Source organism: Oryzias latipes, chromosome 19, assembly GCF_002234675.1.
Source record: "Oryzias latipes chromosome 19, ASM223467v1".
Lineage (NCBI taxonomy): Eukaryota > Metazoa > Chordata > Actinopteri > Beloniformes > Adrianichthyidae > Oryzias > Oryzias latipes.
The window spans coordinates 2,055,751-2,073,750 of NC_019877.2; the positions used below are offsets into that span (position 1 = coordinate 2,055,751).

The window sequence follows — 18,000 nt, forward strand, 5'->3', positions numbered from 1 at the left end:
CATAATTGCATTTTCTTTTTAACACAAGTGTTTTAGGAGCCAAAAAGCCAAACAAACAGGATTTACAATCAGAATTTCAGCCATTTATCTAGATTTATTTCCAAAAATGCGGCGTGTTGAGCGGATGTTCACAGAAGGTTCGACCCACAGAGACCGTCGCCTTCATATGTCCGTCATAGTTTAATGTTTCCTACATTTCTGTGTTTTTAATATCTTCTCGTAGCATTTTTCTGATGGAGGACAAATTTGAAGAAAACCAAGCTTAAAATCTCTTTAGTATTTCTTTATTCAAATTGACGAAAAAGATTAGAAAAAGTGCTGGGCGGGGCCACGAGCTCCCTGCTCCGCCCCTTTCTGATCATCCACCTGCAGACCAACAGATCCATGAGCGCCTCTGTTTTCCTGGTCTGAACTGGAATCTGGATCAGAACTGGACGACTGGATGGCACCGATATTTCTGCCATTTTTGTTGCTCCGCTGTAAGAGAGCATGTAAACAGAGAGCTCTCAGCAACATGGAGGGAGGGGGGATTTTCTAATGAACTCCTGTTGCTCTGCAGAAACTATGTCCTAGTTTCTGATTTGCTCTGCAGAAGCGTCTGCTTTCAAAGCCTTTAGGTGACATCATTAAAAGAATAAACTGATTAAAAAGCTTTGGATAAAATAACTGATCATTATTTTCAGATGAAAGGAGAACTTCGGTGGTTTAAGCTGCGCTGCGTCTCTTTAAGGTTGTCGGATCTTTCTTTGTGGCTCCCGGTTTTCTGCTCGGACTCTTGTGTTTCTTGGTTTTGGTTCTGTGTCCCGGCATTGTGGACTCTTCCTTTTTGGGGGGGTCGGGGAGCGTCTCTCCTCCAGGACAGGCCTTGAAGACGGGGACGTCCTGCACCCTTTGACCCCTCAGTTCGGGAGGATTGCTGCAGGTGGCTCGCACTTTCAGGTTGACCTTCTCGATCCACCTAAAAGAAGAGCAGACGTTCAGACACCCCCAGCGGTCATCTGCGGCTTCCTGGACGTATGAACCCCCCCTTCACAGCATCAGAAGCGGCTCCCCCCGTCTTACAAGCGGAGCGGCAGGAGGGGGCAGTCGCACATCAGGGGATTGTCAGCCAGGTTGATGACCTCCAGAGATCTGAGCGGACGGAGGTCCGGCACCTCCTCCAGCTGGTTCCCCTCCAAAAACAGACTTCTTAACCCAGGTCCCACTCCTGCCAGGGAGTCCTGGGACATCTGGAGCGAAGCAGATTGGATTAGACCTGATGAGAAACTGCCTGACGACAGAACCTGCAGTGCACTCACCCTCTCCAGGCCCATGTGATCCAGATACAGCTCCTTCAGCGAGTTCTCCAGCGCCTTGAAGGTGCCTGGCCCCACCCATCGAATGGGGTTTCCCGACAGGCGGAGGTCCCTGATGCTCCCAGCTCTGCTCAGGGCTTCAGCAGGGACCTCCTTCAGCCCGTTCCCCCCCAGGTGGAGCGTGTCCAGATCCCGGGCTTCGTCCAGAGCCCCGGGCGCCACACGCTCGATGGCATTCCCGGTCAGGTAAAGGGCTCTGAGGGACTCGGCCCCCGCCATGGCGCCCGGCTCAAGCTTGGTGATGGTGTTGTTCTCCAGGTGAAGAGCCTGCAGGCTGGGGACCAGTTTGAAGGCTCCTCTGGGAAAGTGGGTGAAGCGGTTCCTGTCCAGGTGGAGGTATGTGAGCTGAGGAAGACCTTTGGAGGAAAAGAGCCCCCAGCTGTGAAACCCAAACAAAAATGGGCGTCCCTAAAATTCAAGTTACCTTTAAAGGCGTCAGAGCTGAGAGAGGCGAGCTCGTTCTGGGACAGGTACAGGTAGATCAGCCCCTTCATGCCGTTAAAGGCCCCTCCCTCCACCTCCACGATCTTGCAGCGCTGAAGGTGCAAAGACACGACCTGGCCGAGAGCCGGGAAGCTGTTGGCGGGGATGTAATGGAAGTGGTTTCCACGCAGGTCAAGAAGACGCGTGGTTGAAGAGAACCCGCGAGGGACTTTGGCGTGACCACGGTTCTCACATGATGAGTGATGCGTGTCCTGTAGACACATGCAGAAATTTTCGTTTCATAAAATCCCACCAGTTTCCCCAGAATGTTTAAAATTCCTTTCATTCATTAGGAAACACAAATCTTTATAATTGGCTGGAAAAAAGACGTTCCTATCAAATAGCCTGAAGGTTCTTTATTATAGCACTGATGACGGACTGTACACGCCCCCTCCCTCTCCCCTTCTGCCCCCACCAGCCTGGTGAAGGGCATTTTTGAAAATGGCGTCTCTTTTATTGGTTTTATTTCCATAGCAACCATTTTACTTTTTTGGTTGCCTGGGGGTGACAAACAGGTTTATGTCATTTTTAGAAGAATCTGCAAAAGTAAACTTTTGGATTTCCTTGACAACGGAGGTTTTCTGCTAACCATGTTCCTAATAGGTTCACATCATCTGTCATATCGTTTCATTCAGTTTGAACCAATGATCCACGTATTACACTTTCACAATATATGTACAAAATACAAGGAAAACCGAGATTTTCCGGGCTGACGCCATTAAAAATCTACACATTTTAAAACCAACATATTTTCCCAAAAGGCTTCACGATGATGCTTGAGGAGTTAGGAGATGATGGATGGAAATGCCTGGGAGGAGTTTAAACTTGTAGAAGAGGTCAAAGGTCTGTGGCCATCCCATAATAGTTTCTTTAAAATGTGTGTTTTGGTTTCGTTAGAGGATTTTTAAATATTTTTTCGAGCTCTAAAACAGTTTTCGGCCCCATTCGCCTTTCTTTTGACGGTTTCTCCCACTGTGATGTCATCTTTTCTTTAGGGGGTGGGGGGTTGTCATTCACCATGTCAAAAATTGATTTTTTTTTAGCGGGTATTAGGTGTTTTCAATTTTTGGTGAGTTTTTGAGTCAACAAAGAGCAATCGGGTCCTTCACTCAAGAATAATCCCTCCATGGACAAGAAATGAGATTATAGACCATCATTTGAGCTCCATGTGTAAAATACATTTTTATGTTAATGTTGCTCCTTTTTCTGTGTTTTTTATGTATTTCCTTTGTAACAGATTTGAATCAAGACTCATAATTTCAGATTAGGATTAGGCGGTGAGGGTGCCTCACCTCACAGACACAGTTGGCGGGACATTTGATCTCGTTCTCTGGCGCCTCAGTGGGCCGTGGCGAGATCCTGCTCGCTTCCTCAAACTCCGCCTTCAGCATGGCCTCCTGGCTCTGGCAGCGCAGCTGGGCGGGATAAACGGCCTCTAGACTCTCTCCTGAGAGGTGGGCCGGACCTCCACACGACCCCATCAGCTTCACCTTCCGGCGAATCGCCCACTCTCTGCGGCGCGGTCACAGATGGTTTGACCACTGAAGAGAAGCATAGATCCTGCAGAGGTGTGACGTACCTGAGCGGACGCAGGTAGCAGTTGCAGGAGACGGGGTTCCCGTCCAGGTTGAGGCGTGCCAGTTTAGGCGAGCCTTCCGAGAAAGGCTGGATGAGGCGCAGCTGGTTATGGCTGATGTCTAGGTGGAGGAGGTTGGGGGATTTGGACACAGCGGTGTTCACCAGGTCCTGCAGGGACATGTGGTCCAGGAAGAGGTGGGTCAGCTTGGACATGGACACCGCCTCCTCTCCCAGGTACGTCATGGGGTTGAAGCTCAGGTCCAGACGGGTCACCTCTGACAGTCTGAGAGGAAATGTCAGATTTGCTTGATTTTGCAGCTTTGACGTTAGAAACCTAAAAAGCTTCAGACTTTGGTTTAGTTACTTCTAAATTCTCAGAATTGTTTATGTTAATCGGAAAAAGCATAGAACCGTAATTATTTCAAAGCTTTAAAATTAACAGCTTGGGTCTCAAAGAGGACTGGAAAATCTCCTTTCATGGTCCTTTCTCCTTCAATGAAGGATTCAACATCACTGTAGAGCATTTTTAAATGTTTAGATGTTTTGGTGAATATCAGCTGCATGTTTAACTGCAGGACCAGCTGTAGGATCAGCTGTGGAGTCAGCTCCATGATCAGCTGTGGAGTCAGCTCCATGATCAGCTGTGGAGTCAGCTCCATGATCAGCTGTGGAGTCAGCTCCATGATCAGCTGTAGAATCAGCTCCATGATCAGCTGTAGAGTCAGCTCCATGATCAGCTGTGGAGTCAGCTCCATGATCAGCTTTAGGATCAGCTGTAGAGTCAGCTCCATGATCAGCTGGAGGATCAGCTTCATGATCAGCTGTAGGATCAGCTGTAGGATCAGCTCCATGATCAGCTGTAAGATCAGCTCCATGATCAACTGTAGGATCAGCTGTAGAATCAGCTGTAAGATCAGCTGTAGAGTCAGCTCCATGATCAGCTGGAGGATCAGCTTCATGATCAGCTGTAGGATCAGCTTCATGATCAGCTGTAGGATCAGCTCCATGATCAGCTGTAAGATCAGCTCCATGAACAGCTGTAAGATCAGCTCCATGATCGGCTGTAAGATCAGCTCCATGATCAGCTGTAGGATCAGCTATAAGATCCGCTTCATGGTCAGCTCCATGATCAGCTGTAAGATCAGCTGCATGATCAGCTGTAGGATCAGCTGTAAGATCAGCTCCATGATGAACTGTAGGATCAGCTGTAGAGTCAGCTCCATGATCAGCTGTAAGATCAGCTCCATGATCAGCTGTAAGATCAGCTCCATGAACAGCTGTAAGATCAGCTGCATGATCAGCTGTAGGATCAGCTGTAAGATCAGCTCCATGATGAACTGTAGGATCAGCTGTAGAGTCAGCTCCATGATCAGCTGTAAGATCAGCTGTAAGATCAGCTCCATGATCAGCTGTAAGATCAGCTCCATGATCAGCTGTAAGATCAGCTCCATGAACAGCTGTAAGATCAGCTGCATGATCAGCTGTAAGATCAGCTGAATGATCAGCTCCATGATCAGCTGTAAGATCAGCTGCATGATCAGCTGTAGGATCAGCTGTAGGATTAGCTGTAGAGTCAGCTCCATGATCAGCTGTAGGATCAGCTGTAGGATTAGCTGTAGGATCAGCTCCATGATCAGCTTTAGGATCAGCTGTAGAATCAGCTCCATGATCAGCCGTAGGATCAGCTCCATGATCAGCTGTAGGATCAGCTCCATGATCAGCTGTAAGATCAGCTGTAAGATCAGCTCCATGATCAGCTGTAAGATCAGCTCCATGAACAGCTGTAATATCAGCTCCATGATCAGCTGTAAGATCAGCTCCATGATCAGCTGTAGGATCAGCTGTAAGATCCGCTTCATGGTCAGCTCCATGATCAGCTGTAAGATCAGCTGCATGATCAGCTGTAGGATCAGCTGTAAGATCAGCTGCATGATCAGCTGTAAGATCAGCTCCAAGATCAGCTGGAGGATCAGCTGGAGGATCAGCTGTAGAGTCAGCTCCATGATCAGCTGGAGGATCAGCTGGAGGATCAGCTGTAGAGTCAGCTCCATGATCAGCTGTAAGATCAGCTGTAAGATCAGCTCCATGATCAGCTGTAAGATCAGCTCCATGATCAGCTGTAAGATCAGCTCCATGATCAGCTGTAGGATCAGCTCCATGATCAGCTGTAAGATCAGCTGTAAGATCAGCTCCACGATCAGCTGTAAGATCAGCTCCATGAACAGCTGTAAGATCAGCTCCATGAACAGCTGTAAGATCAGCTCCATGATCAGTTGTAAGATCAGCTCCATGATCAGCTGTAGGATCAGCTCCATGATCAGCTGTAAGATCAGCTGTAAGATCAGCTCCATGAACAGCTGTAATATCAGCTCCATGATCAGCTGTAAGATCAGCTCCATGATCAGCTGTAGGATCAGCTGTAAGATCCGCTTCATGGTCAGCTCCATGATCAGCTGTAAGATCAGCTGCATGATCAGCTGTAGGATCAGCTGTAAGATCAGCTGCATGATCAGCTGTAAGATCAGCTCCAAGATCAGCTGGAGGATCAGCTGGAGGATCAGCTGTAGAGTCAGCTCCATGATCAGCTGGAGGATCAGCTGGAGGATCAGCTGTAGAGTCAGCTCCATGATCAGCTGTAAGATCAGCTGTAAGATCAGCTCCATGATCAGCTGTAAGATCAGCTCCATGATCAGCTGTAAGATCAGCTCCATGATCAGCTGTAGGATCAGCTCCATGATCAGCTGTAAGATCAGCTGTAAGATCAGCTCCACGATCAGCTGTAAGATCAGCTCCATGAACAGCTGTAAGATCAGCTCCATGAACAGCTGTAAGATCAGCTCCATGATCAGTTGTAAGATCAGCTCCATGATCAGCTGTAAGATCAGCTGCATGATCAGCTGTAAGATCAGCTCCATGATCAGCTGTAGGATCAGCTGTAAGATCCGCTTCATGGTCAGCTCCATGATCAGCTGTAAGATCAGCTGCATGATCAGCTGTAGGATCAGCTGTAAGATCAGCTGCATGATCAGCTGTAAGATCAGCTCCAAGATCAGCTGGAGGATCAGCTGGAGGATCAGCTGTAGAGTCAACTCCATGATCAGCTGGAGGATCAGCTCCAAGATCAGCTGGAGGATCAGCTGGAGGATCAGCTGTAGAGTCAGCTCCATGATCAGCTGGAGGATCAGCTGTAGAGTCAGCTCCATGATCAGCTGCATGATCAGCTGTAGGATCAGCTGTAAGATCAGCTGCATGATCAGCTGTAGAGTCAGCTCCAAGATCAGCTGGAGGATCAGCTGTAGAGTCAGCTCCATGATCAGCTGCATGATCAGCTGTAGGATCAGCTGTAAGATCAGCTGCATGATCAGCTGTAGAGTCAGCTCCATGATCAGCTGGAGGATCAGCTGGAGGATCAGCTGTAGAGTCAGCTCCATGATCAGCTGGAGGATCAGCTGGAGGATCAGCTGTAGAGTCAGCTCCATGATCAGCTGTAAGATCAGCTCCATGATCAGTTCCATGATCAGCTGAACGCTCAGTGAGGAGGAGCTGACTCAGAGATTCACCTCGTCATGGTTTCTGTGGGGAAAAACTGCAGCTCGTTGTGGTCCAGACTGAGTCTGGTGAGCGTGAACAGACCAGCGAAGGCGTCGTGTTCCACGTTGTTTAGAGAGTTGTGGCTGAGACGGAGCCACTTGATGTTCTGCAGACCCTGAAAGGAGGAACAGTGTGTGGTCAAAGGCTCTGACAGCAGGAAGCGGCTCTGCTCGCTGTTCCTCCGCTGAGGGTTACCTGGAAGGCCATGTTGGGGATGTAGCTCAGCTGGTTGTGTGTGAGGGAGAGAAGGTTCAGGAAGCCCAGCTGGGAGAACGCTCCAGGCTGGATCTCCTCCAAACGGTTGTGGTCCACCAGGAGCCTCTTGAGTGAGGACAGACCATCGAACGACTCCTTCAGTCCGAAAATGCAGACAGGATTTAGCACCAACACATAAATGTGACCTCAGTTAAATCACCCAAAACAGGAATACCTGGTAGAGGATCTCAATGTTGTTGTGAGCCAGATTGAGAAACACCAGGCGACCGAGGCCACGGAAAGCCCCCTCCCTCACCCTCTGGATGCCGGAGCGCTGCAGTGTCAGGTGAGTCAGGTAGGGGGTGTGTTTGAAAGCCCCACTGGGCAGATCCTGCAGGTCATTTCCTCCAAGATACAGTTTGACGGTGATCTAAAGGGGGAGGAGAGACCTCAGTCACGGTTCTTCAATGATCTCCTAGGTGACGGTGAATCAGAACAGCTGAAGTGTCCGGAACCTCATCCAGGGTGGGGGGAACGCGGGTCAGGTTCTTGTTGACGCAGGCCACCGTGAGCTGGATCTGGTCGCAGACGCACCTCTGTGGACACTTTGCAGTTTGTGCTGCAGGAAGGCAGAGCAGCAGCAGAACCCAGAGCGGAGAGAACATCTGAAACGGAGAACATTTGACGCATCTGATCCACAGAACCGACCCGAAGAGAAGAAGCCGACGTCCGGTCCCATCGGTCCATCCCTCGTTCATCCATCTACAACTAATTCATTCATTTACTAACAGCTTATTCATGCTCTATAACTAATTATCAAAGCACACTGCTATTTAACAACTGATTTATAACAGATAATTATTACATGTTGCCAAGTTTTCTTATTAAAATAAAATGAGGCATACATCTATATAAATAACATTTGCTGTCTAAATGTTTGAAATAAACTGCTTTGGACCTTAAGCAGAAGGATTTTCTTCACCTTTTGATCAGCTGAAATGAAAACACAAATATGTTATTACTGTGAACACATTCAGATGATAACTTTGTTCACGTTAAAAAATGTGTAGAAAGCTTCAGATGGAGATCAGTGGAGACCAAAGATTCTGCTGTGGAAGCTGAAGTGGACTTTTCTGTGCGTTCTGCAGGGAGAACTGGAGGAGAAAAACTTCCTCTCTGCTGCTTTAGGTGTTGCTGGTTTTTCTGAGTTCTCTCTGATGCTCTGAAATCACATTCCCACGCTGGGATTAGCGGTCTGGATCCACAGGAAACAAGCATGAGGAGCTTGTCTTCTCCATCCAAAAGCCTCACACTTGTTGGGAAACCGTTGCAGCTAAACTCAACAGGTACATCATCAAATCTAAACGTAACAGAAAAAAATCAATCGTTAGGAGGTGAAGCGCAGGAGGAGCAGGTAGGAATCCTCTGTTTTTGGAAAAGCTGGGGGGCCGAGAAACTGGAGCCGCAGGAATTTCCTCCTGGAGCTGCAGAGGCGCACAAAGGCGCAGTCTTTCCCTGCTGGAGCGCTGCCAGAACGCGCTGCTGCTACAACCGTCTTTGATGCCTGTCCATCAAACTGCCGCCTCAATGGTCTTCATTAAAGCGTCGCCGCCAATCAAAGCGGCGGCTCGCCGTGGGACTCACCTCTGATCCCGGTGGTTCCGTCCAGCTGCAGGGCGACTGCGATGGCGGCGCCGCTGCAGCTCTTCCCCTCATGCATGCCCCCTGCCCCCCCTCTATATCAACAAAATATTCCCCCTCCCTCCTGAGGAAATTCACCTCTGCAGCCCCACTGGCTGCCAGGAGCTTCACCTCCAGCTGATTTCAAGAAAAAAACAGCGGGTCAACAAACAGCTTTTATTGTTTTCTGAACAATAAACTACATAAAAAAGCATTTTCTGTTCCTCCACCAGCAGATACACGTTTTGAGGTAAAACAGGAAGCTGCAGCCTCTGCATTCACAGATTATTCCCTTCACTTTAGCATAGAAAAAAACTAAACATGATGTTAATTATTCCAATGGTTCCACAAATCCAGTCAATCCATTTTGTTATTTCTATGCATTTCCTATAAAAATAAGTCATAAATTTCAGTAAAAAAATACAATTTCAGACAGAACGGGTTTGTTTTTTCCATAAACATACAAATCAAAAGTCCACATTATGGCTGTAGGAGTATTTTAGTAGCTTTAGCAATTAAACTCGTTAATTGAACAGGAATGAGCAAGTGGGCGGAGTCAGCGTTTGCATTTCTTTTCCAGCGCGGCGTTGAGCTTCTCGGAGGCGCCGCTGCCCGACGCCAGAGTTTCACGACTCCTTAAAAAAAAAAAAAAGACCAACACAGAGGAGCGTTGAGGTCTGTCCTGGCGTTCAAACGCCTCGTTTTCTCCGCGCGGTCTTACCTGGACGTGAAGCAGAAGAGCAGCGAGGCGTGAGGCTGCGAGAAGAAGTCCTGCTGGACGGCGTGCTCCAAACACAAGAGGTGACCTGGAACCACGCACGCCTTCCTCACCTTTCCCTCCCCCTGTACAGGACGCACCACGGATTTACATTAAATCTCAAACATAAACATAAATAAAAAATGTCCTACTGTTACTTACAGGAACTGAACTGAATGGACTAATAGCATCGGACGGTAAATCGTGGGATAAGAAATGTCAACGTATGTTTTATGTTTTTAAGCTTGTCCTCAATGTTTTTGGATGGCTTAGAAAAGTCTTTTTAATTAGAAGTTGAACCTCAATTTCCTGTAATGTTCAAAAGTCATAAGAAATGTGAAGTTTTAACACGAAACGTCTGAACTGCAGACCGTAACCGTGACAACCATGAAGGACAGAGAACCTGGCAGAACGCCGGCGACCGTCTGTCTGTGAGGCAAATAGACAAAAACCCCAGAGCTGAATTTGATTAAGAGGACGAGGTCATTTCGGCTTTTTGGGAAACAATCAGACTGAAAATATACAAATAATTCCAAAGTTTCCTAAAGTTCATCTGCTTTTTGTGAGTAAATGTAAATCTGCAGTGAAGTAAAAAAGAAATCTAGATTTTTATTTTAATCCACATTTTCTTGTTTCACCTGTTTTAAAAAAGAATTTGGAGAAAATGAGCTTTTAGTTTTCCTGCATTCTCTGTTAAATGCCAGTTTGATTTTTTTAATTCTCTCCTAGTTGAACTTCTCATTGTCTTTTTTTTGGGTGTTATTTACTGTTAAACTGTGTTTTCTGCCGTAGCTGCTGACCTCTTGACCCAGTGGCCTTTGAAGAAACAATCTTGATCTTATGCTTCTTTTTCGTGGTTAAATTAAATACGGAATGACTAAATGAAAAACCTTCCAATCCTTTTCCGAAGAACATTCCTCTTCTAAAAGGAAGTCGTTCTGTTCTCTGGTGTAAACCTGCTGAACCGGTTCAGGTACAGCAGGACAACAGCAGCGAGGCTCGGATCTGAACCCACCTTGAGGAGTCCCATCATGACCAGCAGGGCGGACAGGAAGCAGAACGATTGGAGGACGGAACCGGACAGGAGCTTCTTCAGAACCTCACCTGAGGAGCGGCACAGAAACAGGAAGAACGTGAAGGAAACCGGATCACTGCGCCACGCGGCCGCGTTGACCCGTCAACGTTACCAAACGTCTGCAGGACGAGGCTTTTGGTTTCTGGTTCCTCGCTATACAGGGAACCGATCTTCAGAAGAACCTCAGCGGCCTGGTGGAGCTCAGACGCTTCCACCTGGAAAAACAGAGTTTGATGACGACTAAAAGGTCTGAAGACGCCTCCAGCTCTGCTCCCTGTCTGGTTTTTCAGACTCACCTGCTCCTGCAGAGCCGCCTTCAGCTCTCGGAGCTTCTCCACTGAGGGACATCTGAGGAAGGTCGTGACCTCTGCCTGAGCGGACACAATCAGAGCGGCGCGTCGTGTGACGGCAGGTCAAAGAACGTCACCTGCTTTGGCTTTCATCTCACCTGGCTCTGGGATTTTGAAGGACTGTCTCCTCCCGTCATTCCGTTTTCCTTCACGATGTCGCCGTCTTCCTCGCTCTCCTCGCAGCAGTCATCATCTTCATTTTCACTGTCTTCATCCTCCTCCTCCTCCTCGTCAGGTTCTCCTTCATCGTCGCTGTGATGAGGAGAACCACTTCAGACGTGTTCAGGGGTGGATTTTTTGAGGGCGGAGTCTCTGCTGGGATACCTGAGAGAGGCCAGCAGGTCTCCTTTGTCCGCGTTCTCCATGAGGTCCCTCAACGCCTCGCAGCCGTCCTCCCCCAGGCAGTTACCTGTTGGAGGAAGGACAACTCTCTCATTTTACCGATGATGGACGTGTTTTAACATCCAGGACCGGTTCCACGGTACCGTTCAGGTCCACTTTCTCCATGCTAGGCTTGTCGGCGACCGCCTGAGCCACCGCCATCGCCGCGGCCTCTGTGATCTCCCCGAACGACAGGTTCACCTCCTGCAGGGGGGAGAGCGCAGCACAGCTGAGCGGCGTGCTGCCGGCAGCGCGCACAAACCTGCCAGGAAACCCACCCTCAGCGTGGGCAGCCCCTCCCTCAGGACGGCCGCCAGGGCCACGGCTCCCTCGGACCGCACCAGACAGTCGCCGAAGTTGATGACCTGGACGTTCCGGAGGGGCCGCAGAGCCTGAACAGGACGAGCGTCTTACACAAACGCCAAAAGTCTGAGCTCGCGAGGAAGAGAAGGAAGCCTCACGTGCGCCATGGCGAGCGCTCCTCTCCTCGTGAAGGTGTTGTCGTTCAGGTTCACGACCCGAAGCTCCGGGTTTTGGCGCATGGCTGCAGCCAACGCCGTCACGCCTGCGTGGTTTATTCCGTTCTGGGGCAGGTGGACTTCCTCCAGGCTGCCAATCAACTTAAATGACGACAAAAAGGACGAATCAAACAAAATACGGAGGAAAGCTGAAAGGTTTTATAACGTCCGAACGGTTTGCTATATAGAACTCAAATGAAATATGTTTTTCAGCATTTAGAACAGCAGATCAGAATCATGACAGATAAAAACACAAAGATTAAGAAAGAAAAACATAATATTTATCATTTTAAACAGCGCCACGCTAATGCTTTTCTGTTAACTTCCTGGTTAACTTCAGCAGGAAACAAAACATCAACATCCTTGTTGTTTCAGCAACAAATCCTGAAAATGTTGCACAGTTTTCCATCCTCTAAGTTTAACTGACTACAGTTCCAGACGGCGGATGACAGGAAGAGAGGAAACGACGCAGCAACACCTCCATAGAAATACAACTACTAGAAAAGACCCACAGCCTGAACATCTGAACTGGGAAACAGAAAACAGGTTTAACCACCCGACTTTTTTCATCCTCAGTGGAAAAAACAAACATTTACCAAAAAACTTTAGACAAACATTTTATCAGTACGACTTGCTAGCATGACGGTCACATGACGTCACAGCATTGATCACATGACAAGACTTTCACAGGAGTCGGAATTTTAGACTTTTTGATTTAAATCGTCAACTATTTTTCAAACAAAATGAGTTTGTCAGAACTTATTAAACTGAACTTCAGTCTAACTTTTTTTTTCATGATTTACTAGTTTTACTTTGAAAGTGAGAACCTTCACCGACACTTTACTTTGAAATTTGATTTACTTCCAGTGACAATAGCACATTCGGTTTCTTTAGTTATTAAACTTAACATCCAACCTTTCTCTACATTTTAGAGTCATAACTGCATTGCCTAACGCAGGGGTCGGGAACCTATGGCTCGCGAGCCATATATGGCTCTTTTGATGGTCACATGTGGCTCGCAGACAAATCTTTAATTATACTTTTTTTTTCATTAGACCAGTCCTTCTCGGGCGCGATGCCAGAGGTCAGTTTACTATTATTTCACAGAGTTTGTACCAGCTGGAAACCTGTGAATTGCCGTGCCTAAAACTGTGCGCTCCCGTCTCTGAGAAAGAGTGCGCAGTTGCGGGGACGGGATGTGTGAGGAAGAAAGCAGAAAGTGTGTGTGTGTGTGTGTGTGTGGGGGGGGGGGGGTTGCAGGTGAATTGCGCAGGGATTGTAAAAACGTAAAACCCGCTACCTGTCACTCACTGCGGCGTGTGAGTGTGTGTTTGGCTCCGCGTCTGCATGTGATCAGTCTGTCTCACATCTACAGAACATTCAGACCTACGATCACGTTTAAAGTTTCAACGCCTGCATGAAGCAGAAACTCACCACGTATCAACCAGACTAGACCATCAGCAAAACTACCACGAGAAATACTCACCATTTATTAGCAACAGAATAACGATGTTATTAAAAAGAATCCACAGACTTATTGTACTTTAAAAATGTTGAAATTAAATCAAATGCACACATTCACTTGTATATTTAGTTTTAAACATATCGTTGGTTACTGACTTGGACTGAGTGGCTGTTGGGCCGCGTTAAAAGTTCTGGAGTTCATTGAACGCATCAAGCAGAGATCTGATTGGCTCTCAGTTCTGTCGCTCAGCCTGTTGTTAGGTAGTTTGGACCAATGGGGTTCAGCTATGGGCCGAATAAGGGAAATGGGAGGGCTGGAGCGGGAGCAGGTGAATATAAAGTTGGGTGACGCGCTCTCGTGTCGGCAGGAGACATTCAGGAGTTGCTGAATTAATTGTACGGCGTTTGTTGCGGTCTGCAATAACAAGAATAAAGAACCTTAAATGATGTTAAGTCTCCGTGCCTCAGTGTGGGAAAGGGACGCTACATTATTGTATGTATGGCTCTTTCAAGATTACAATTAAAAATATGTGGCGTTTATGGCTCTCTCGGCCAAAAAGGTTCCCGACCCCTGGCCTAACGTGTATTTATACTATATTTGACTACGGTTATAAAAGCGACTTGGCGATCTCTGACGTAACAAACATTTGAACTCGATTTCTCGGGACAATGACGCGATTATCCGAGTTTTCCAATTCTCGTAAAATCCAAGACAGTCATTTTCTTTTTGCCTCCAATCAATGTTTTCCATTAGGAAACATTGAAGTTTTACCCAAACAGAACGATCAACAACAACCAACCGCTGACATTTGACGCTTTTCATTCAGTTTTTTCCCCTTTTTTTTAAAAATAGAAATGTTGAAGCAGAAACCCGAGGTGCAGAGTTCAGCCAATGTTCTTCTGTCTTTAAGCCAAACCAGATTTAAAGCGTCCTTAAATTCAGTTCAGTTAGACTAAAGAGGAAAAGACAAACCTGACATTTCCTAAATCTGATTGAAGGACGGGTGACCAGAACTTAACCGACCAATCAAAGACAGAAGACATGAAATCAGTTGTGTGAGCACAGAAACGGCGTGTTCAGAGGGAGTTGGAACCTTGAAGGCCTTCGCCAGCGCGCTCGCTCCTTCATTCTCCAGGCGGTTCCTCCCCGCCATGAACACCCTCAGTCTGAGCGGCGCCCCGAGGGCCGACGACCGCCTGTGACCCTCGGTCAGAGCTTCAGCCAGGATCTGTGTGCAGCAGAAACAGCCGTTTCACACGCCTGCCATCAGTCTAAGGGTAAAGGGGCATCGCCGGCTCACCTTTCCTCCGCCGATTCCCATCCCGCAGTTGTTGAGGCGCAGCTCCTTCAGGGAGTGGCAGGAGGCGCTCTTCAGCAGCTGCTCGATGCCCTTCACGCCGTCCGGCCCGAAGGCGTTGTCGCTCAGATCCAGCTCAGTCAGCCTGGCACCGGCGCCCATTATCGCGCCGCCAAGAGACATCTGAGGGAGAAAGGAGGGCGAGAGAAAGCTGAGAAAAAAACAGCAATGAACGGATCTGAAAGGTCAACGGAGGTCAGATCTGAGTTACCAGGGCTGTGGGGATTTCAGAGCGCAGCCTTCCAGTAAACATGTCACTCCAGTAGCATCTCTGGAAAACACACACCATTCAAGCCAACAAAATACTTTTTCATCTTCAAAAATAATCATCAACAACTCACTAATGAAGCAGGAATTACTGTAAAATCCTTAAAAATGTAGTGAAAGCTTTGACTATCAAAATCCGTTTTCTGACATCCTGAACCAGCAGCCAGCTGTAGATCACTTATTGTTGCTTCATTTACTTCCATAAAGTCCCCCTATGACCATTTCTTTAAATAAAAACGTTTCAAGTGGTGTTTTAATCATGATTATGACGTTTTTCAACCAAAATCCCACTTCCTAAATGTCTTAAAAAGCCATACTTCATGTCAATCTGAAGCCTCTGTTTCCAAAATCTCCTCTAAATAGGCGCGGCCGTTGGTGCACAGGGCCGCTGTGACATCACAACAGATCATTAATCAAAACCAAGGGGCTTTGATTGACAGGGATTTAAAAGGAGAAATCCTCAGAAATGCCAAAATAAAATGATTTCTCATTACATTTGTTTTCTTTCAGAACAAAAATGCCACACATTTCAAAATGAAAAAGGGGGACGTTGACTTTTAGAAATGTCCAAATGCACCAGCTGCTTTCAGCAACAATACAATTTTTATTCAAAATATACTATCAGGGCTCCAGAAAAGTTTTTTTATCTTTTGAATTTGGGTTTTTTAATAAACATAAGAACAGTTTTTGACACATAGTTGACTTTCACTCTACACACTGACAGACAGAACACGCCGCTGTCCTGGTTTGTGGTGCTGAAGTCACTGATAATCGGCCAATAGGAACCCAGGAATTCCACACTTGTTATTTCACCAACACCTCTTCATATTGGCGAGCGAGAAAGACGAATGTAGGGAGATTTATTAGATGATTTAGAAAAAGATTCTACTTCCGATGGAGAAACGGATGACGAGGTAAACGATCCAGTAGACACCAGAGGAGACAACCTCATTTGAGACCGTTACAGGTGAGATAGAAACTAATATTTACTCATTAATTACACATGGTTTATAGATATTTCAATACTAAAGACTTTTTCAACTTTTGACTCTACTTTGGAGTTACTTTGTAATGAATGGCGGTGCAAGGCAAATGTCTGTGATGAGGATCCTTACTTATTACAAGTACAGCATGTGTTTTTACCCCAAACATGTAGGAATTTCGTGGTGTTGCATGAAGTAGATTTGATAAAAAGGTCCATTGTTTGATATCTGTCCATAGATGCTCAAGGAGACCCTGTACTGAAGAGAAAGAGAGGACGACGTGTAGGATATATTTTTCACATTGTTTTGACTTTTTTTTAAATATATTTTGGAAAGGCTATGTACATTTTTACATCATCTATACACTTTTGATCTTTGATGTATCAAATAAAAAATACAATTCTCAGTTTATGATTTTGCAGCAAAAAAAGACAACATTTAATACTCAGATTTGAGTTTCTTGTACAGTTTCAGGTTCATTGTGAAAAAATGTATCATATAAATGAGAAAATAACTGTTAAAAAAAGGAAGCTGGTGCTGTACGAAAATAAAATCAATAAAAATCAAATATTGCCACAAAAAGTGGCAAAGTATTAAGGAAAATCTAACAGACTTTTTTTGCTTAATATACATTATGGCGTGGTCCAGGTGAATCCTTGATTAGGATTCAAATGTGATCATCATTCACACCCCGTCGGGCTTTATCCCTCCCATACACCCCCCCTCCTGACTTCCCTCTTCCAGCCTCTGGATGCTGCAGGTGTACCTGCGGGTTTACCTGAAGCATCTCTTTGTTTTCCAGAGCTTTGGCGATCGTCTGGGCTGCTTCCACTCCCACTGTGTTTCCCTCCAGGCGCAGAGCTCTCAGGTCGGAGGACCGCCGGATGTCCCGCACCAGCTCCGCCACTGGAACAGCAGAGCTCGGCGGGTCACCGGAGGTAACGAACGGCCAACCTAATTCCGATTAAACGCGGCTAAAATCCCGTCTGACCTGATTCGGCGTCGTCGAGCTTAAGACCCAAACCCTTGTAGCTCAGCTCTCCATCCCCGACGCGGATCCGGGAGAGCGTGTCCGCCAGCTGCGCGATGTCCTCTGACGCCATGCCAGCTGATCTGTGAGGACCGGACAGAACACGAGAACTTCCTCAGAGGAACACTAGAACGTGATGGGGAACTTTAGGTACAGCTCGATTCCCTAAAACCAGCAAACAAGCGTCAGCAACATCCTGGTGTAAAAAACAAAATAGTCTGCTAGCGCAAAACTGAAAGTATCAACAAACGATGACGCTAGCGGTTTAGCTCCACAGGTGCTAATCTCTGACGTCACTGATCAAACTGAACAGGCTAGTTACGATCGATTAGGGTTTTTATTTTATTTTAACAAGAACAAATATATATTTGTGATGAAAGAACAGACCTACCAAAGTTTTCCTCTCTGCGGCTTGTTGGTATAGTTCCCCCGGGCGCGCGCTGCTCTTTGGGTCTCCTCTTCGCGCCGGCTGCTCAATCGTGTGACGTCACAAGCCCTGCTTTCCTCCTCAGCCTCATTTCTTCTTCTTACCTTTAGACAGTAGCGGTTGGGAAACAACAGACAGGTGCAATACCGCCACCTACTGGCTTGGAATGGCTAAAAGTCAAAGCCTGCTCTTTAATTTTTTATTTTTAATCTGACTGTTTTTTTCGGATCTAACCCCCCGAAAATCTAAAGTAAACAGGGAAATTATTAAAGAAATGTGCAAAGACACCTTATTATCAATAAACCCAAATAGTCTATTTCAAGGTGTTTAAAAGTTAGTGAGTTTAATGTAATAGTAATAATAATAATACTAATCATCATCATCAAAATAATAATAATCAGCTCCAATGTTATTTTCTACCGAAGAGGATTAGGGCCATGGACAAAGAAAAAAAAAGCGCATAGAACCGTAATTTTCTCATACTAATGGCCTTATATTTTCAAAAAGA

At 46.6% G+C, this 18,000-nt stretch overlaps 2 protein-coding genes across 5 annotated transcripts; both read right to left on the minus strand.

Moving 5' to 3' along the window:
• Nucleotides 1-79: 79 nt before the first annotated feature.
• Nucleotides 80-8,912, minus strand: LOC101164009 (chondroadherin-like protein). Of its 3 annotated transcripts, none has more exons than XM_011487837.3 (12): nucleotides 8,847-8,912; nucleotides 8,161-8,195; nucleotides 7,718-7,867; nucleotides 7,438-7,632; nucleotides 7,203-7,358; nucleotides 6,977-7,122; nucleotides 3,418-3,699; nucleotides 3,131-3,350; nucleotides 1,780-2,050; nucleotides 1,299-1,711; nucleotides 1,063-1,229; nucleotides 80-958 (listed from the first exon to the last, which is right to left on the minus strand). In XM_011487837.3, exons 3-12 carry the CDS (start codon nucleotides 7,865-7,867, stop codon nucleotides 706-708), a joined length of 2,253 nt encoding a protein of 750 aa, XP_011486139.3. In that variant the 5' UTR covers nucleotides 8,161-8,195; nucleotides 8,847-8,912; the 3' UTR covers nucleotides 80-705. The 3 variants fall into 3 exon arrangements, with proteins under 3 accessions (XP_011486139.3, XP_011486141.3, XP_004080161.3); XM_011487839.3 differs by having other exon boundaries at nucleotides 8,185-8,195; nucleotides 8,847-8,911; XM_004080113.4 differs by lacking the exon at nucleotides 8,161-8,195.
• Nucleotides 8,913-9,038: 126 nt separating this feature from the next.
• On the minus strand, nucleotides 9,039-17,584 carry LOC101160693 (ran GTPase-activating protein 1-like). Of its 2 annotated transcripts, none has more exons than XM_023949874.1 (16): nucleotides 17,457-17,584; nucleotides 17,027-17,148; nucleotides 16,814-16,941; nucleotides 14,997-15,056; nucleotides 14,729-14,908; nucleotides 14,522-14,656; nucleotides 11,907-12,065; nucleotides 11,724-11,837; nucleotides 11,550-11,649; nucleotides 11,389-11,473; nucleotides 11,163-11,316; nucleotides 11,011-11,085; nucleotides 10,827-10,929; nucleotides 10,655-10,743; nucleotides 9,604-9,725; nucleotides 9,039-9,517 (listed from the first exon to the last, which is right to left on the minus strand). In XM_023949874.1, the coding sequence occupies exons 2-16, from the start codon at nucleotides 17,136-17,138 to the stop codon at nucleotides 9,439-9,441; spliced, it is 1,695 nt and encodes a 564-aa protein (XP_023805642.1). In that variant the 5' UTR covers nucleotides 17,139-17,148; nucleotides 17,457-17,584; the 3' UTR covers nucleotides 9,039-9,438. The 2 variants fall into 2 exon arrangements, with proteins under 2 accessions (XP_023805642.1, XP_023805643.1); XM_023949875.1 differs by having other exon boundaries at nucleotides 9,047-9,517; nucleotides 17,453-17,550.
• Between the last annotated feature and the right edge of the window lie 416 nt (nucleotides 17,585-18,000).